The sequence below is a fragment of the Amblyomma mixtum genome, chromosome 3 (assembly GCF_055824585.1).
Source record: "Amblyomma mixtum isolate Tamu chromosome 3, ASM5582458v1, whole genome shotgun sequence".
NCBI classification, from domain to species: Eukaryota; Metazoa; Arthropoda; class Arachnida; order Ixodida; family Ixodidae; genus Amblyomma; species Amblyomma mixtum.
The window spans coordinates 191,492,304-191,509,876 of record NC_143014.1 but is presented as its reverse complement, the minus strand read 5'-3'; the positions used below and the strand labels follow the sequence as shown (position 1 = coordinate 191,509,876).

The 17,573-nt window shown below is 43.4% G+C and overlaps 1 protein-coding gene across 8 annotated transcripts in view; it reads right to left on the bottom strand.

Moving 5' to 3' along the window:
* The window catches only part of LOC149353066 (uncharacterized), an 83,534-nt gene that overhangs the window by 54,200 nt on the left and 11,761 nt on the right, over window positions 1-17,573 (bottom strand). For 7 of the 8 annotated variants that reach the window (XM_089582264.1, XM_089582271.1, XM_089582265.1 and 4 more), the window contains exons 4-10: window positions 17,311-17,412; window positions 15,988-16,064; window positions 12,835-12,922; window positions 10,454-10,555; window positions 10,043-10,099; window positions 6,257-6,529; window positions 414-536 (exon numbers count right to left, since the gene is read on the bottom strand). In XM_089582264.1, coding sequence (XP_089438390.1) covers window positions 414-536; window positions 6,257-6,529; window positions 10,043-10,099; window positions 10,454-10,555; window positions 12,835-12,922; window positions 15,988-16,064; window positions 17,311-17,412 — 822 coding nt within the window. The remainder of the gene's footprint in view (window positions 1-413; window positions 537-6,256; window positions 6,530-10,042; window positions 10,100-10,453; window positions 10,556-12,834; window positions 12,923-15,987; window positions 16,065-17,310; window positions 17,413-17,573) is intronic. The other variant, XM_089582266.1, reaches the window with a different exon arrangement.

Sequence of the window (17,573 nt, the reverse complement as noted above, 5' to 3'; positions counted from 1 at the left end):
ACAGAAAAAAACTTGTTATATTTGAATAAATACGGTAAGACTGTACCAATTTCTAAATTTTCATTTGATCTAATGGAAAGCTAATGGAAAGATAACTGCAGAAAACATGTCAACAAAGGCAACCAGGAGCTCCTAAAGATACTTAAAACCAGTTATCCAAGAAGAAAAACATGAATTTAAACCAGAGGTTTTGGAGCAAACTGAATTCATTTTCTGGCAATGAAATCAAACAGTAACTGAAGTAAAACGCTTAAAAGAACCAGGTTCTTTTTCTCAAGCTTGTTTTTCTACATTCAGTACATTCAGACTGAATTCACTGAATATTATCCAACCTAAAGCTGCTACATTTAATATATATAGCTTACTGCTCACAAGAAATTCATGAAAAAAAAAACAAAAAAAAAAACACTTGCCTCAATCACGTTTTCCCTGGATTGAAGTTCAGCCTCAAGCTTCCACACCCTATCATTGAATGCAGCAACTGAACATGGGTGCTCGTTGGAGTCTTGTTGGAATGAGCAGTGCTCGCTGGAAATCTGGAACATAAATCAGGTCCAAAAAAATGGCACAGAATTTTTTTTTGCATTTGCTAGCCACACACTGACTACACAATTCAGCACAAAACACATTCAGCTTTCCACAAGCACAGCAAAAGTTTCTATCAGAAAAGTGCTGTGGCATGTGATACGTATAGGTATACCTTTTACATTTTTCCACTAGCAAACTGCACCCTTCCACGTAGCAATAATCATAAAAAAAAGTAGGAATCAAATTATCTTATAAATTCATTGACATACCATATTTGCATGAAATCAGGCAATCACAGATATCATGCAAGGGAGAGATTTTTAGCCTTAAGGAATGAGGAAAAATATATTGCAATTATAACACGAGTTCAAAATTACCACGCCAGGCAGAGCAGAAGATAATGCATGAACACAGCATCACCTTCTGTATCCACCATGTTTTTCATGAGGCTATACTTCAGAAGTTAGCATGACGAAATCGAGTACTGCAAAGCCTCCCACATATTAAAGCAAGTGGCCTTTCACACAGCAGCAGCCACTATGCCACTGACCCTCTGCTACTTGCCTCTGCTACTTTATCTTATTGTGCTGCATAGTTCAGTGCCCATTAAACCTTTTTCCTTCCCTACTTCACACTGCTTTCCCTTTCTCAACAGCCCACACCGCCGCTGCCTTGTTTTCACATTCACAGCCACCCTATTTTTCCTATGTGCACTGCGCGTTATGTGCACTGCAAGGTCATTGAGAAGCTGGCTTCTTCCCACAGCTCACAAGCCTGGTGGTTGAGCTTACTTTAGGTATATCTCAGAGCAGAGAAAAAAAATTCACCCTTTATGAATAGTTCAGTCCCAATATAACGAATGGTGTGTTCTGAAGTAAATCATTCAAGAAAAGAAACTCGCATTATATTCTAGCAAATACAGTACTGAGGCACAGGCATACAGTTATCTCCACTCTCCATATGCCAAACATGCAGTCATGAGTAGCCACAATAAACAAAGCAACACTATGAGCTACAGTTTTGTAACAAATCACAGCCCCTTAGCAGCCACTGTTATCGTCAAATGGTATGGCTGAGTCGGTGCTCCAGAATAACTAACAGTACAAAATTACTTAAGAAATGCAAACATATGCAGACGAGGGTAGCAATTCCTGCATAGGTACATAAAAGGTGAACCGTGACCCCACCTCTTATGTACGTGCGCTTGGGCCACTGCCCCTGTTCATAAATGTACATGTGCGAAAAGTGAACTTCGAGTGCGAATTTCGAGTATAGCCGGATACAGCTTAAGTATGCAGTGAAGCTCAACCCACACTCAGGACCCCCACACAGAATATTTCCGTAACAAAAAAGTAGTTCGTTATTTTCCTGACCCGCCGCAGTGGCTACTGAGCTGGAGTTCCTGGGTTCGATGAAGGCAAAACACAAAGGCGCCTGTGTACTGTGCGATGTCAGTGCACGTTAAATATCCCCATGTAGTTGAAATTATTCCGGAGCCCTCCACTACGGCACCTCTTTCTTCCTTCCTTCTTTCACTCTCACCTTCCTCCCTTCCCTTACGGCGCAGTTCAGGTGTCCACCGAGATGTGACAGATATTGCGCCATTTCCTTTCCTCAAAAACCAACTTTTTACCCATTAGGAGACGTACCACTTTCAGAGGCACAGTGCACAGTTCCAACATACTGAATGAATGGTGAAACTGGAGTTCAATATACTATGCAACTTCCCATACTTTTACACAGGACTTTACAGGGGGCAATCTCAGTATTCGATAGAGCCAATGATTTGAAATAAGATGATCCCGGATATATCGAACCCAGATATATCAAATTATTGCTTATATCAAATTGTCATTCCATGCATCTTGAAAATCTGATGCAAAAGTATAGCAAAGTAGAATTAAATTTAGATGTAATGAACCTCCATGTAGTGAATTCCTTGATATTATGAAGCTTCTCAATTCCCCAACGCTCTCCAATCATTGAAATATATGCATTTGCAAACTGCATGCAACAAAGGTGTTGCGGCAGTCTACCTTGATATAACAAACTTTCCGCACTGCCTATTCATTAACTAGTGCTACGTTGCTTGAAATTTGGCCAAATCATGCAAAAGTTTCAACACAATAAAACATGAACCACCACTAGAGGAACGTTTACAATGCGCCATGCCCCAGCGTGATTTGCAGCCTCCACAGCTTTCGCTTTTATAGCGTCACGCCAAATGGCACCACAACAGCTCAGGTCTCAAGGCAGCACAAAACAACAGGACATAGCAAAGAGGAAACGGGGCCAGCAATGAGTGCCCATTATCGCCGCTCATTTGCTAGCGCAATTCAGGCGCCAACAGCACACGCACAGCGGGAGTGGGGATGGCGGAGAGTGCGGCAAAGTGAGGTGAAGAGTCTATTGCTACGGCAGATGGCCAGACCGAAATATTTTAGGCATGAAATTCTTTTAGTGCCCATCGTCGGTGCACCATAGGTGACCATGGCACCAGAACGGAGGGAGATCACTGATTCTGAAAAAGTTAGCGCAACACAAAAACAATCACGAGAAAGAAAGACAGGACGATGCGAAAACAGGAGAAGCGCATCGTCCTGTCTTTCTTTCTCGTGATTGTTTGTGTGTTACCCAACTTTTTCAGAAACTATGCACCAACTCGCCCAGCAACAAGTTTTACTTGAGAGATCACTGAGCTAAACCGAAATGAACATTAGTGAAGCTTTCCTTCACCCTCTGGTGCCTACATGCTGTACCGTCACTGGTGTGGATGTGTCAAAAACAGCATTCTCGTGATCCAGTGTTGAGTGAAGCCAGAGCGCAGCTGATGAGGGACACTCTCCAAGACTCAAGTGCAGCTATCATTATCTATGAGCCGTCCTAGAACACGCTGTCTTTCTTGCAGTGTATTTCATGCTTACATCTACTCTTAGCAAACAAGATAGCCTAAATTTTTTTCCTTTTTACGGAAGGCAAGCACGCAGAAAGAGATAGGTGCTTCCGACTCACCCGCCTCCCCACTCTTCCCACTACATGCATAAGGGCATCGTGCGATCCGCAATGGAGACAGTGGCAGCTGCTGTCGCACTTTCATTATCAATGTGATGGCAAAATGACTCTCAATATTTACGAGTTCGATTAACAGGGGTTTAACGTGAACGTTTGTTTTCTATTTTGGCTTCCGTTATGCACAGTCCTTTCAAGTTTTCACATGTAACGAAAACCTGCATGTAACAAAAAATTGAGGACTTTTCTCAATTTCGTTATATCCACACATTTAAATGTACAGTAATGCGGTTCACATTAAAGGCCTACTTGACCGAAAGTTTACTTCGGCTAATTTTGCGCTAGATATAGTGCGCATGTTATGAACAATATTTATATTTAATATTAGGGCTGTGAAGCATCTAGAATTTTAGTTAGAAGCGTTCAAAAACCTCTGTAGCAGACGATGCAGTCCCCTAGCGGTGTGCTGGACAACTAACAAACCTGACCGGAAATGACACCCAATTGAGACACCGGCATCGCCGGCTCGCCAGTTTCAGGCGTTCTGAAGTGAGTGCGCGAGCCTTGTAAGCTCCTTCTGGCGCGTTGCTGGCTGTTTTCACCGCGAAGCTCAATGGTCTCCGAGAAAAATTAACTGCTGGCATCATGTCGACGAAGTGCGTGGCCGCGGAAAGGAATACGAGGAACGCAGAAAGCACCATGTATACCTCTCGGCCACTGCCCTTCACCCCCGATCTCGAAAGCTGGTGTCAGCTGTCTGGAGCTCAGGTTTTAACGTGGATTCCCCTCTCTTCTTCAAAAAAGATAATGGTGGGTGACTGACGCTTCTGCCTCGCGCTAACCCCATTTGTGGGATGGGATTTGTCAATAGACCTGTCCCGGTCTACATCATGCAACAGAGCACGTATACGTGTTTCTGGCCCGATCGGCAAAGCATGCCACGAACCGAGAGGGTTATAATTCGGAGAACGCTTGGAGGCGTTTCTAATCTGGAGTATAAAGAGGACGGGGGACCGCTCGCACAAGCTAGCTTAGCTGGTTCAGAAGCTAAAGTGGATGGCTTTGCTCATCGAGCAATGCCCTTTTGACGGCACGTTGTTTACACCAGGCAGAGGACTAAGGAGAGGTCTGCTTCGTCTGAAAAGGAATCCGCATATGCACGCGTTTATTGCAGGTACAACTCTGCCCAATGCGCAGTAATGCCGTTGTGCGCCGAGTGCATCTGCTGCCTCGAAGATTCGCAGGCCGGCCTGAGAATCCTGGAAGGCCACATGAGCGTTACTGAAAACGTCGAATTTCTTACTGCCTCACGCCATTCATACTTGAGGTCTATTACAGGAAGCTTCAGCGTTACCATTCAAGGCACGTCTCCAAGAACTCATGGAACCGAACGCATGTAATTTGAATGATAATATTTTCAAAGGAAGACAACACATTTTTGATTATATGATATGAATTATTACTCAGTCGATACAGACACACTACCTACGGTAATTTGCGCGGTGGGCGTATACGGTCGACTGGGGTCCAGCAACCACGTCGTTCTGCCCAGCTGTGTGGTTTGAAAAGATTTCCGTTTTTCCAGTTTCGGTATTGAAAACTCCGATTTTTACGTGCCTTTGGCACCGTAGCTGCTTGAAACTGGAGCGTAATGTTTTGTGGGTAGCATAATAGGGGGGTGTACTATGAAAAAACAACCTTTTTACTGTTTGAAAAATTTCGGTCAAGTAGGCCTTTAATTGAACCCCCATTTAGTGAACGCTCGCTGTATCAACTGCACACCGCACCCCTCCAAGTGACACTTCTGCTAATGGCACTCTCGCAAGCGCTTTTCACGCTCGGAGCCATGTCTTAGGTGCAGCCTTGGGTACCTGCTAGCAGTACTAGCGCTGTGAAGCCACGCGACATGGTGAACGTGTGGTGTGTTTGAGTGAGGGTGGCATTCGGTCTGACGTGCTTGATTTCCACGTGACACCGCTGCCGTGCGGAAAAGCCAGTGTTTGGTACACTGGTTGTCACATGGTGAAGCCAGCCTAGCTGACCAAAGGCTTGTGACAGCTCTCGCGTGGCCTGCTTCGCTCCTGAAGGCGACGCAGAAATTAACCCTACCCTAATTTTGTTGCGTTTATAGTATGCCAATAACAGAATTAGACCACTTTTGATCGGCGGTGGCTTCCTCCAAAGCACCATACACTGTGGCTTCAATACATAGTGAGCTACGTTTAGCAGCACCCAGCGAATGGTGTGCTGCCAGTATGCCGGCGGGAAGCACATCGCTGCAGAAAGCGCACACTAGCGTTAATGCACCACATTTATGCTTCTGTGTTACAGATAAAGCTATCTGATGCCATGTTTTAAATATCAATTTATCGATATCTCAAACTATTCTGCGATCCCCTTAGAGTTGGATATATCCGAGATCAACTTTATCTGGTTTCGATATACACAGGCTCAACTTTATTAGTATAAATTTAGTATTAGCACAGGATAGCATTTTGAATGGGAATGTGTTAGCCTAGAACTTTGACATCAGGTTATTTCAAAAGAATTCACTTGCCGAAAAAGTATCTCAATGAAGCAGCAGAAAGTTCCATAAAAGCTCAATGAGGCCTTGAGGCCTGTTTAAACAAGCAATGACTAGATGCTGCAACAAAATAAGTAAAATGATGAAACACATACAGCTCTGACAAACGAAGCTCACAAAGCGGAGCAACCGTACCTTGCTTAACTCTCTCTGAAAGTCATTCCTGGCACGTTGTACTGCCTGAATATCACCCGCTGCAAGGGAGTCATCAATAAGCTGCAGGAAGGCCTCTATCCTGGGCTGTGTTAAGGAACATATCGAGTGATCGTTGTGCAGGGACTCCAAGGCCTCCTCCTGCTTGGCTGCATGCAACGAAAGGGCCTGCAGGGCAGCAGTCTTGGTGTCCAACTGTCGCTTCAACATGGGAATGTCCTTGTACTCCAGCCTGCCTAGCTCCTGCCTCAGTTTCTGCAAAGTAGCAACAGCACTGCTTTTTTTTTTTTTTCAGTGTGTGTGTGTGCATGTGATGCACAAACATGGCACCGCCATAACACAAAATTATACAATTCTCTTAATACAAAAAAAAAACTTTAATCATTAAAATCAACTCTTCCTCAATGCATTTGTTTTGCTTTTAACCCTTTATACGACATCTTGAAACTTGGAAAAAACCACCTAGGCGCAAATAATTTCACAAGGACAAAAAGAGACATGGAGACAACGAACAGGTGCCTGTCCGTTGTCTCCTCGTCTCTTTTTGTGTCCTTGGGAAATTATTTGCGCCTAGGTGGTTTTTTCCAAGTTTCAAGATGCAAAACCAACAAGCCCGTCAACATGCCTTACAGAACCTTTATACGACAGCGGGACACACGTGTCCCGTTTGCTTCAAATGCCGGCAAACAGAAAATGGTGCATCTATGTACCATATTTTTAAATGCTGAATGCTACCGACTAATCAAACAAACCATTCAGTGTGTTTTTATTTTTTGCTAATAAGCCTTCTTGGTGTTCTGTAAGTTTTTACAAGCACGAGTGCACAGTTCGACAAGACCCATCTTGGCAGGAAAAAAAAATTTTGAATATTGTTTGGCTCAAAAGCTCAAAATTTTCAAACCAATTTTCAGTTCTAATCCAAGATGTCTTATACATCCAAAAGACTGAGGTACAGGTACATACCAAATTTGAGGTATTTTTACGAAGTCAATGGTGCAACTGTGTACCCCTTTTTTAAACAAAACCAGTGGTCGAAACTGCTTGAAAGTGACGTTCTTCAATTCCTACAGACATCTTGAATGCAATTTTGCCATTCGTATGCATGTGATACATGTACAGAAGCTTGTGCTTTCTAGAAGCTTAACCTTAATCGAAAGCAAATAAGACCACCAAAGTATTCATAATTTAAAAGGGGATACAGGCTTTTTGGACCAAAATAAAAGCAGCAAATTTATTCTTGAAAATTAACTTCTTGGAATCAAGCTTTACCATTTCATGGATCATTAATTCACCAATAAAATATGCAAAACACAGCCAAGAAATACGCATATGACTTCTGAATTTATGTGAATAATCTCTTCAGTTTTTGGAGCACACAGAACTGTTATTCACATTTCGGAGTGCATCTGAAAATGCAAAGTTGAAGGACCTAATTTTACTGCATGTTTTCTTCTTGAAAATGATGCACTAGACATTAAAGTACATGGCTCACCACATGGTATTCGCCTAAAGCAACTCAATAATTTGTTTTTGAATTTCTTCTCTCATGCTGTTTCGGGTTCATCAACCAAACGATAACTGTGATGTGGAGTTGATCTTTAGGTCATGTGAGGCACGGAAAGAACTGGTAGGGTTTTAACGCAGTTAAACCGATCAGACGTGCGAAAGCACGTGTTCAGCCTGGTTGGCTCATGGTTTTGCTTTGCTGGGTGGTCGTCATGTCTGGTGACATTATTAAGACTGATGCTAAGCTCGGATTGAGGTTAAGCTGATCTGATCTGTTCGCACTGTAGATGGAAGTTGACGACATGCAATGCACAGCGCGAGAGTGTGTTGCAGTTTAACAGGTGGCGTGATCGGCTGCGGTGATAGCATAGTGCTCTCTTGCAGTGGCCAGCAAAGCTGATCTGTTTGCGTTGCTGCAGGTTCGAAACCCAGTCGTGGCAATACTTTTTATTTGTTGTGTTGGGTTTAATGGCACAAAGGCAGCTAAGGCCATCATGTGCCAAGCTCAACTTTTTATCTGAGCACTCTCAAGGTCAGTCAGGGGCGCCACAAAATTCTTGGTTCGGTTTGACCCCGTGAAGTAGTGCTGTAACACTAAAACTGGAACATGAACGTTGATATGTAGTTTCTACTCCCTACAGCATTTAAACCAGTCTGCTTCAAGAACTAGAATTACAACAAATGGCGTATCAGCAGGTATATTGCCATTTTTTTTCTGTGCATCACGTGACTTTAGTTCAACTACAAAACACAGCCATCGTTCGGTTGATGAAACCAAAACCGAAACAGCATCAAGAAGTAATTAAATTATGAATTATTTAGTGGTCACAGGCAAATGCCACAGGGTGCTCCCTGTATATTAATATCTAACACATCATCTGAAAGAAAAAAAACGCAAAAGCGAAAATTCGGTGTCCATAGTTCTTTAAGGGATAATAAAGATTACGCTAAAAAATTTTTAAATTTTACTACTGATGAGATCCCAGGATAGTGAGATCCCAAATAACTTACACTTTTTAAAGATGATGATAAATTTAAATGGCGTAAGGGCAGCTTTAGCCACAGAGCGGCATGGCACAAGGTATTTATGGTCTGGCACAAGGTGAGGTCAGGGACTCACTTTCAAAGCAATTCACCACAAAGAAGTTGACCACCAGGACAGGGGAAAGCTTGTAACCACTGAAAACTAGTGGGTACCACAAAGCACTGGGAATCAAACCCCTGGGAATCTAGCTGGTTTATGGTTGGTTTATGGGGTTTAACGTCCCAAAGCGACTAAGGCTATGAGAGACGCCGTAGTGGAGGGCTCCGGAAATTTCGACCACCTGGGGTTCTTTAACGTGCACTGACATCGCACAGTACACGGGCCTCTAGAATTTCTCCTCCAAAGAAATTCCAGCCGCCGCGGCCGGTATCGAACCCGCGTCTTTTGGGTCAGCAGCCGAGCACTTTAACCACTGAGCCACCGCGGCGGCCAGGGAATCTAGCATAAATGTGACAAAACTTTTGTGGAGAAATTTTCCAACAGCCCAACAGTAAAGAAAAAAAAAAAACACAAGTTGCTCACTGAAAATCAATACATAGAACTACTATATGGAATAAGGGAATAACTACTAATTAGCATCCACTCAAGTGCAGCTATTCAGCAAAGGTATACAGGGCCATTACACACCAACTGATCAAGACTGTGCTCAACCACCTTAGAGTTTCTCAAAAAAAAAATCAAGGTTTATTACTTTACTATGGCAAACATTATCTCAGCTTAATTTTGGTGAAGAACATTTTTTTCATGCCATGGCCGCCATTTTAAGTTTGCAAACGGTAGCAACACCTAGTAAAACAAGAAAATTTGTAAATAAAATACTTTATGCACGCACAAATTTTTTTTATGCGAATACACAATAATTTAAAATGAATTCTGTTTTGTTCTCCTCAAATATAAAACAAGGAAAAAGGCACAAAACTGCAATTTTGAATTTATCAAATTTTATGTTCTCCAATCGGTTTCTTAAAGTTGTCCAGAAGGCAACAACGCCGATAAAAATGAGAAAAAGTAAGCCTCGTCAGCAAAAAAATTATGAATTTGAGAAGAACTGCATTCTGCAACATATTCAGCTGTGAACTGCATAGTGTGGTGGTCCTAGTAAAAATATGAAAAAGAGGACGTTGAACAGTACCATTCAATGCAATTTATTTCAGGAAGTTTAATCAAAACACTTTCTGTTTTCAGTGATAAAAAAATTTGGCAAGTTGAGCACTCACACCCCGCTCCAGTGTTGCTCCAGGCCTGCTCTTCACTGCAGTGCACGCTGGAGCTGGCTGCGAAGTTTTTTTTAGTGGATTTACATTAAGCTAACGTGCCTGGAGAGAAAAGCTGATCTACCCATGCATACGTGCACAGCATGATGTGCCACCCAGGAGTGCACAAAGTGCCCAACACATGCACACAACAATGAAAGAGCCTAATGATGACACCACAATTCATAAAAACACAGAGGGAATGCAGCACTTCCGTTGCAGTTACAAGGCAAGTACCAATTTATGTACACTCTTCGGCTGCAAGCAGACCTTTGACACTCTAGCAAGCAAATAAAAAGGACCAGAGACTTGATCCCATCAAAAATAAACTGCACGTAGGCACCTACAAGACCAATGATACCAACTGTTGCATACCTTTACTTCGTCTTCCAGCTCCTTATTGTGCTTCTTGACATGAGACAATGTGCTAAGCATCTTCACATTATCATCTTGGACAGCCTCAGAAACAGCTGTATTCTGGAAATGATGCAATTTGTAAAGACAATAAGCACAGCTACAATAAAAAGACAAAACAGCTCAATTTAGCTAATGTTACATGTCTAACACGACCAACTCAAAACAAAAGATTTGGGTTGATGAAAACATCTGCTAATTTGACAAAGGAAATTAAAACTACACTACAATAATGAGAATTTTCACAACACATTCACTGCATCGTGGTGGTTTGGTCATGTCACACATTCCCGCTGTGCTGCAGCCAATATTTGAACTTCGCGCACGTGTATAAATAAAATCTTTGAGGAAAATGAACTTGGAAAAATAACCGTCTGTATCTGACTCCATGAGGGATGATCAGCTCAGTGGTGGAAAACGCCAAGAGCATTCCAGAGCAGGCTTTGCGGCAGACTAAAATTCTGTCTGGAACAGCTATCTCATATTTTGTAGCAGCAGCCTGATAGTTAGTAAGGCAAAAACGTGATCTTATACTCTTCACTGGCACAGAAACCAGAGTGCTTCTCAACACAATATGTGCTTCTGAGTTACCTGTACAACACAATGACAGAAAAAGACAAGGAAACAAGAATGTCTCCATTATCTCTTTGCACACAATAGTAAATATAGGCATTACTAAATGATTTCCAATGTCTCTGGTTTTCGACCCTCACACATTAAAAATTCCAGTATCGAATTTTCATTTCCATCATGTACACAACAGATGAAGGGTGACGTCAAAAAAACCAACACACCTACGGACTGTCTGACCACACTATCGCTGACATGCTCGCCATGTATGTGGACACTGAACACAAGATCTGAGATGCCATCCTCTGCTAAGTCATCTTTGCGTACAACACCGCATGCAGAAGACCACTCAGATGAAACTGTTTGGGTTCATCCACGGCAGGGAGGCAACCACCATGCTAGACACTGTGCACCCAAACATCACCGAAGACATCAACGTCGCTGCCTACCTTCAGCACACAGACGAAGCCTGACAACTTGTTCAGCGGATCAAGGACCAACAACGCACCGATGCCTAACGCTACATCTATGTTGCCGTCGCACAGAATACAGGCCCAGTGAGTGTGTGTGGGTATGGACAACCATTCGCCACCGTGAACTCAGTGAAAACCTGCGCCCCTACTTCAGCCCATACGAGGTTCTTTGTCGAATCGGAGAACTTGACAACGAGGTCATCCCTGAAGGGGTTACAGCATCATTCACATCCAGAATTCACACCCGGCGCCATTCACACCCAGACGTTGTGCATGTTGTGTGCCTGAATGAAGCCTTATAATGAACGCTAATAGACGCTTTGTGTTTGCATTCTTAGTGTTTATTTTACTCTTCTCAATGTTTATTTCTGCACACCTATCGGGCCGATGCTTCTCTGTGAGAGGAGTAATGCGACAAAGCTTTGTACTTTTGTTTGTTCATGCTGAAAACTACTGAAACTCGGCTTTATCACTTTGTGATGCGAGATGGAACCAGATTTATCTTGGATGATCGCAGCCACACACAACTGCTTCTACCTCGTTCATGACTGTTGTAGCTGCTTTTGGCACTTTATCTAGAAGATGCTTAGCCAGCTTTAAACTGAGTGCAGCAGTGAGCAGCTGTGACCCTGTTCCTTGACGACCGTCAAGCTCGTTTGTTGCTATCGTAGTCGCAGAGTTGCGCAGTTCTTTGTTGGCACAGGTCAGCCCACCAGTTTCATTTGGGAAGCCTTTCAATGTCTTCCTGCTCGCCGGACTGCCGTCACTACATTTGACAAATGGTACTTAAAAACGCCAGAGATAACATGCCACTCGGCAATGCCCTAGCAGTTATCCAAGTCAGCACTAATTAAAACCGTGGAACAGCAGGGAAGTGGAACATTCGTACACCCTTCCTGCACTGACTACTGCATTTTAGCATACAGCACACAAGCATTTTCGCTCCTCAGGTCACGCCGAAAAACCTGAACATTCAATCACACTGGAAATGAGATGCCGTTCTGCTGCAGGACATTTTGAGCTCCTACGCTGTTATTCCGTGCGTCCTGTGCGCTGAGCAGCCAAGTGTGAACGAGAGGGGACAGACATAGCAGCAACCAGAAAAGGCTTTCGTCGTAAATTAGCAGCAGTCGTGGCATTGGCGAGGCAGGTGTAGGTTCGTGCCTGCATTTGGCAGTGACGCATACATACTTCTGAACAGAACACTGAGTGGATGCTAGACTCAATGACCATTCAGTTTGCAACCACCACCACAGTGCAAATTTGGAATCTAAGTCAAAAATGTGTATAGTTACTCACCGTCTTCCATTTAGACAGCTCGTCCTCTAGTGCAGCCTTCTCACGAAGCACGGTATCTACAAGTTTCTCCAGCTCCTCCCTCTTTGTCCTACAGAAAAATTTGCGTTATTAACACACTGCCTCGAAATCCTTTGTAAAAGGAGCTACTATTAAACCCTTTCAGCTGCCATGTACACAATTGTGTACACTGCAGATTTCTCTTTTCTGAAGTGTGCTACAGCTAGCAGCGATTCTTTGTTTCAGAAAAAGTTTTCACTCTTCATATCGCAACTGGTGTGCCTTTTCATGTTTGCTAGCGAACGCAGTAAATAATATTTCTCGGAACAGTAAGCTTGTTAGCAGGTCCTTCGACAATACTCGTGCGGACAGATTTTGTAACATATTTTTTTCTGCCTCTGGAAAAATAATATGCATACCCCTGATCCCTCAAGTACTCGTTTGAAATCCTGGAGTTTCAATGTTGTAACTTCCAACCACTGTGACATGTACAAAGTTTGCATTTGCCTGTAAAAGCTGTTGGTGTTTTGCATTCTAAACCCAACAATTGGCTTTTCCTACGTTCGAATGAACTGTTTATGCAAGAAAACAAGAGCAATGGCAAACTGCACCTGAAAGGGTTAATTTTATAAATGACACAAGCAAATTATAATCAATGTATTCCAATCTTGGCTCCTTTAGGTTTCACGTTTTACTACTATATGCATAAACAGAAACAAACTAAGCAGAATATACACAGTGAATACAATTCTACAAAACTAGTCAGAATTTTTAAATTTTCACCTAGAATGCTAGAAAAAGCTGTAAGAGTAGCACAGGATTAATTTGCCGAGATGGCCCCGCTGCGGTGGCTCAGTGGTTATGGCGCTCGGCTGCTGGCCCGAAAGACGTGGGTTCGCTCCCGGCTGCGGTGGCTGAATTTCGATGGAGGCGAAATTCTAGAGGCCCGTGTACTGTGCGATGTCAGTGCACGTTAAAGAACCCCAGGTGGTCGAAATTTCCGGAGCCCTTCACTGCGGCGTCCCTCATAGCCTGAGTCGCTTTGGGACGTTAAACCCCAATAATCAATCAATCAATTTGCTGAGATGATCCCTTAGCTGACCGACTGCTTCCTGAGCTAAGGTCTGTGATGAGTGTCTTCTTGTTAAAGCAGCAGTAATGTGTTCTAACAGACCATAAGCCGCATTACAGGTACGCTGACTAGTTATAAATTGTTCACCACGAAAAATGAACAGCCCACTCAAGTCATGCTTTTCAGGCAGCTTGGCTGCAAGCCTACAAGCATGCTTTGGCTTGCAGACCCATGCCAAATGGTGATCACAATAACAATGAACCACTGCATTAATAAAAAAAACATACAGCCATAACTAATGGCAGAGAACTTCGAGTTTTTACAACCCAACTACAGTTCTGCACCATGGCTATGGTGCACAGTGGCAGTTTGTCTTGTCCATGGTGATGGGCTGCTACTGCAGTAGCATTAAGTAGCATTATCATAAGAATGCTATAGTCCTTGTAGCGCAAAGGCGAGCTGAGAATAAACATGAAAACAATTGCCACCTTGCTACTGCAGCTATGGCTGGAATACTTTATCTGGTGCAGACAAACTGTATTTACTTGCGCAATGAACGTGCTCGCATAATGAACCCCCCCCCCCGCTTGGCATCCAGAAAATTAAAATTTTTTCTTTCCTTCACCTAATGAATGCACCCCTTTGTTTTGGCACACAGTGTGCTCATGATGATAATCAATACTTGCACGAGCCCTTCTTGGAACCCCAAATGAACTTTCAATAGTGTAAAGGTTTATGGTGCAGTCACCGACCAATTTTTCAAACTCGGCAGGACCCGAAAAACGGTCCGAATAATCGAACAGTACGAAAAATCCGTGAACTTAATAAAGATAACTTTTCTGCAAAAAACTGACTTTCAAAATCATGAAAACCGCCGCTCCTAATGTTCCGCCTACAAGCGATAATATTAGCCCCTATCTGAGTCATAGCCATGCTTTCGTCAAGTCCGCACCCTATCGCATCATGATACCAGACAGTGCGACGCGGCCACAGCAGCACAGTAGCGGCCGCGAATGAATGCACTCCCTGCGCAAAGCAAGAACAGTCAGTTTGCATGGGGCAATGACGCTCGCGAAGACCGAGGGGTAACCCATGGGTAACCTATGGGTAACTCACGGGAAGACGCGAGCTGAAGCGAGCGCTCCAAATGCAGATCCCCCCTCCCCATCTCTACCGCGTTTGCTGCCCCGCACCGTGGGGGGCGGCGTCCCAGCCGCGGCAGACGCTGCAGCTGTCCCACTGTCCCGTTGTACCGTTTTCAATGCGATCAAGCACTCTTTGTAGGCCATCTTGATGGCAACGAAGAGCATCCCATTATCTCGAATGGCAACGAAGGAGAACAAATAGCCAAGCCTATCCAAGCCAGTCCGACTGCATCCGCCGATTCCATTTCAATCCAAGATGGCGCCTTTCATGGTGACGGGGAACGGGGTGGTTGCGACAGCGACAAACCCCCCGCGTCTATATTAGTCCGAAATAACGAACTTTCGGTTGAGAAACGACCTCCACAATATTTCGTTGGTTCAAGTGTGTTAGAGGGGCACCTAGTGAACATGCTGTGGTGTGCATGACTTAGTACTAACATGTGTTTGGGATGTGCGCTGACCTTACAGTAATTAAAAAACATCGATATGCTAATCAGGCATCAGAAATTGTGTGGAATGAAAAGGCGGTGTTATGGTACTTCACTGTACTGAAACAAACGATGTATATGTATGCAAGTATGTAGTAGCATAGTATGTTGTACGCTGTAACCTACATAGTGACTGGTGAGAGATAATTATGATTGGTGATTGGTAATCGGTACTTGTGATTGTAATCAATGACCATGATCAGTAATATGATTGTGGATTGGTAATCACTGAGAAATGAGAAAGGAATAAAAAAAAATGAGGTGAAGGCACTATCGCATCTACTCATAAGGCGAAGCTTAAGCATCCTCTTAAGTTTTTTTGGAAAAAAAAAGGGTTCATTATGCCATTACATATGGCAAGTTAAATGATGCACACAACTACTTTGCACTCCCAGTGATCTAAAGTTAAAACAAAAGTCAAACTCCAGAATCTGAACCACTATCAACTTACCGACTCTCATCGAGAAGCTTGTCCCGCTCTGCGAGCTCTGCCACAAACTTGTTAATCTGCTCAGCCACATTTTTTTGCTGAAATGACAACGCCATTAAGAGTAAGATGCCAGGAAGAGTAGTGAGTAAGAAATGAATGCACAAACGTTTTACATGGACATGTAACTGATACTGCATAATCAAGATTTCTATGCAGCTTTTAGCAGCTATTGAGCCCAAGAATAGTATTGCCCAGCCCACACCGCCTATGAGGCGCTGACAGCCTCATATATTCAGCCCCACGGTGCTGAATTTTTCACTGGCATGGCGTTGGCCCCACATGCTTGAGGGCAGTGCCGCAAGCGACACATGCACAGTGCGGATTAAATCTCCCCGCAGCACATGCAGTCACCAGCCATGTGCTACTTGTGGCAGACAGAAATACGCGTAATGCAACTGCACAACGAGCTGGTGAAAGCCACTCTACGGAAGACGTAAGAGTAAGAAAAAAAATGTGATCTGCGAGCCTCTGCTGCTCTGCTAGCCAGAGAGGCACCCTCTGAGCACTTAAGAGCCGGAGGAAAACCAAGAGAGAGAAAAAGACCTCAACACAGTAAAAACTGCAAAAGAAAGACAGAGAGAAGATGGCAAAAAAACATGACCAATCCTGCTTACCATCAGGATCACATGAACTTATGTCATTATGTCACCTTTCTGTTGATGACAGTCATGACATCACTGCTTTTGGTCATGCATTGCACATTAAATGCTCATTTTGCAATTACTTCCACACTTCAAGGCCATTTCATACAATGTTTTTATGCAAAAGATACTTCACACCCAGTATGCTCCCATATCTTTTTGGGGGGCACCTCTGGTACGACAAACAAGCTTTCATGCCCTCTTCAAGTTAGTTTTACAGAGCGCTGGCTGTACACATCAGGAAATCATTTGGACATGCATGCGGTTTTCAATGTTTGGAGAACACAGAGAGTGCTTTTATTTTACCTTATAACCAGTGACTTACGTGATATAACATGCCCAGCTCCTAGCAAAAGGAGAAAAGGAAAGCAGCAAAGCATATTTTGACAGGAGCAGAAACAGTGAGAGGCAAAAATTCCACAATGCGCACTGATCACTGTTAAAGTATCAGCTGCTACAGAGCAGTAAATACACAGACAAGTGCTACTAAAACCGAACAATGTAGTTTCTGCATCAAAACAGCACAGACCACACTGTAGCACACTCTAAGGAGACCAAAGGCTCCAACTTGCATCTCCCCACAAGTTTCCAATCTACTGGGACATTATAAAAGGCTTTCCACAAAACATACAAGCATACTCACGAATTCGTCTTCACTTTCTTCGGTTGGTGTTTTGCTTTGCTGCTGTACATAAAATAAACGCAGTCGTAGCCGGAGGTTTTCTTGTCTCAAAGAGATGATGTTCTGCAATAAACCATCCAGTTATAATAATATCAATGTAACAAAATGGCACCATGTTATTACAATAAGAGTGATGTGATTAGGCCAAGTAATTCTGCAGCATCTTTTTTTGGAGTGGGCAAAAATGCGTTTTGGATCACTAGATGAGTGAAGCAAACATGCCT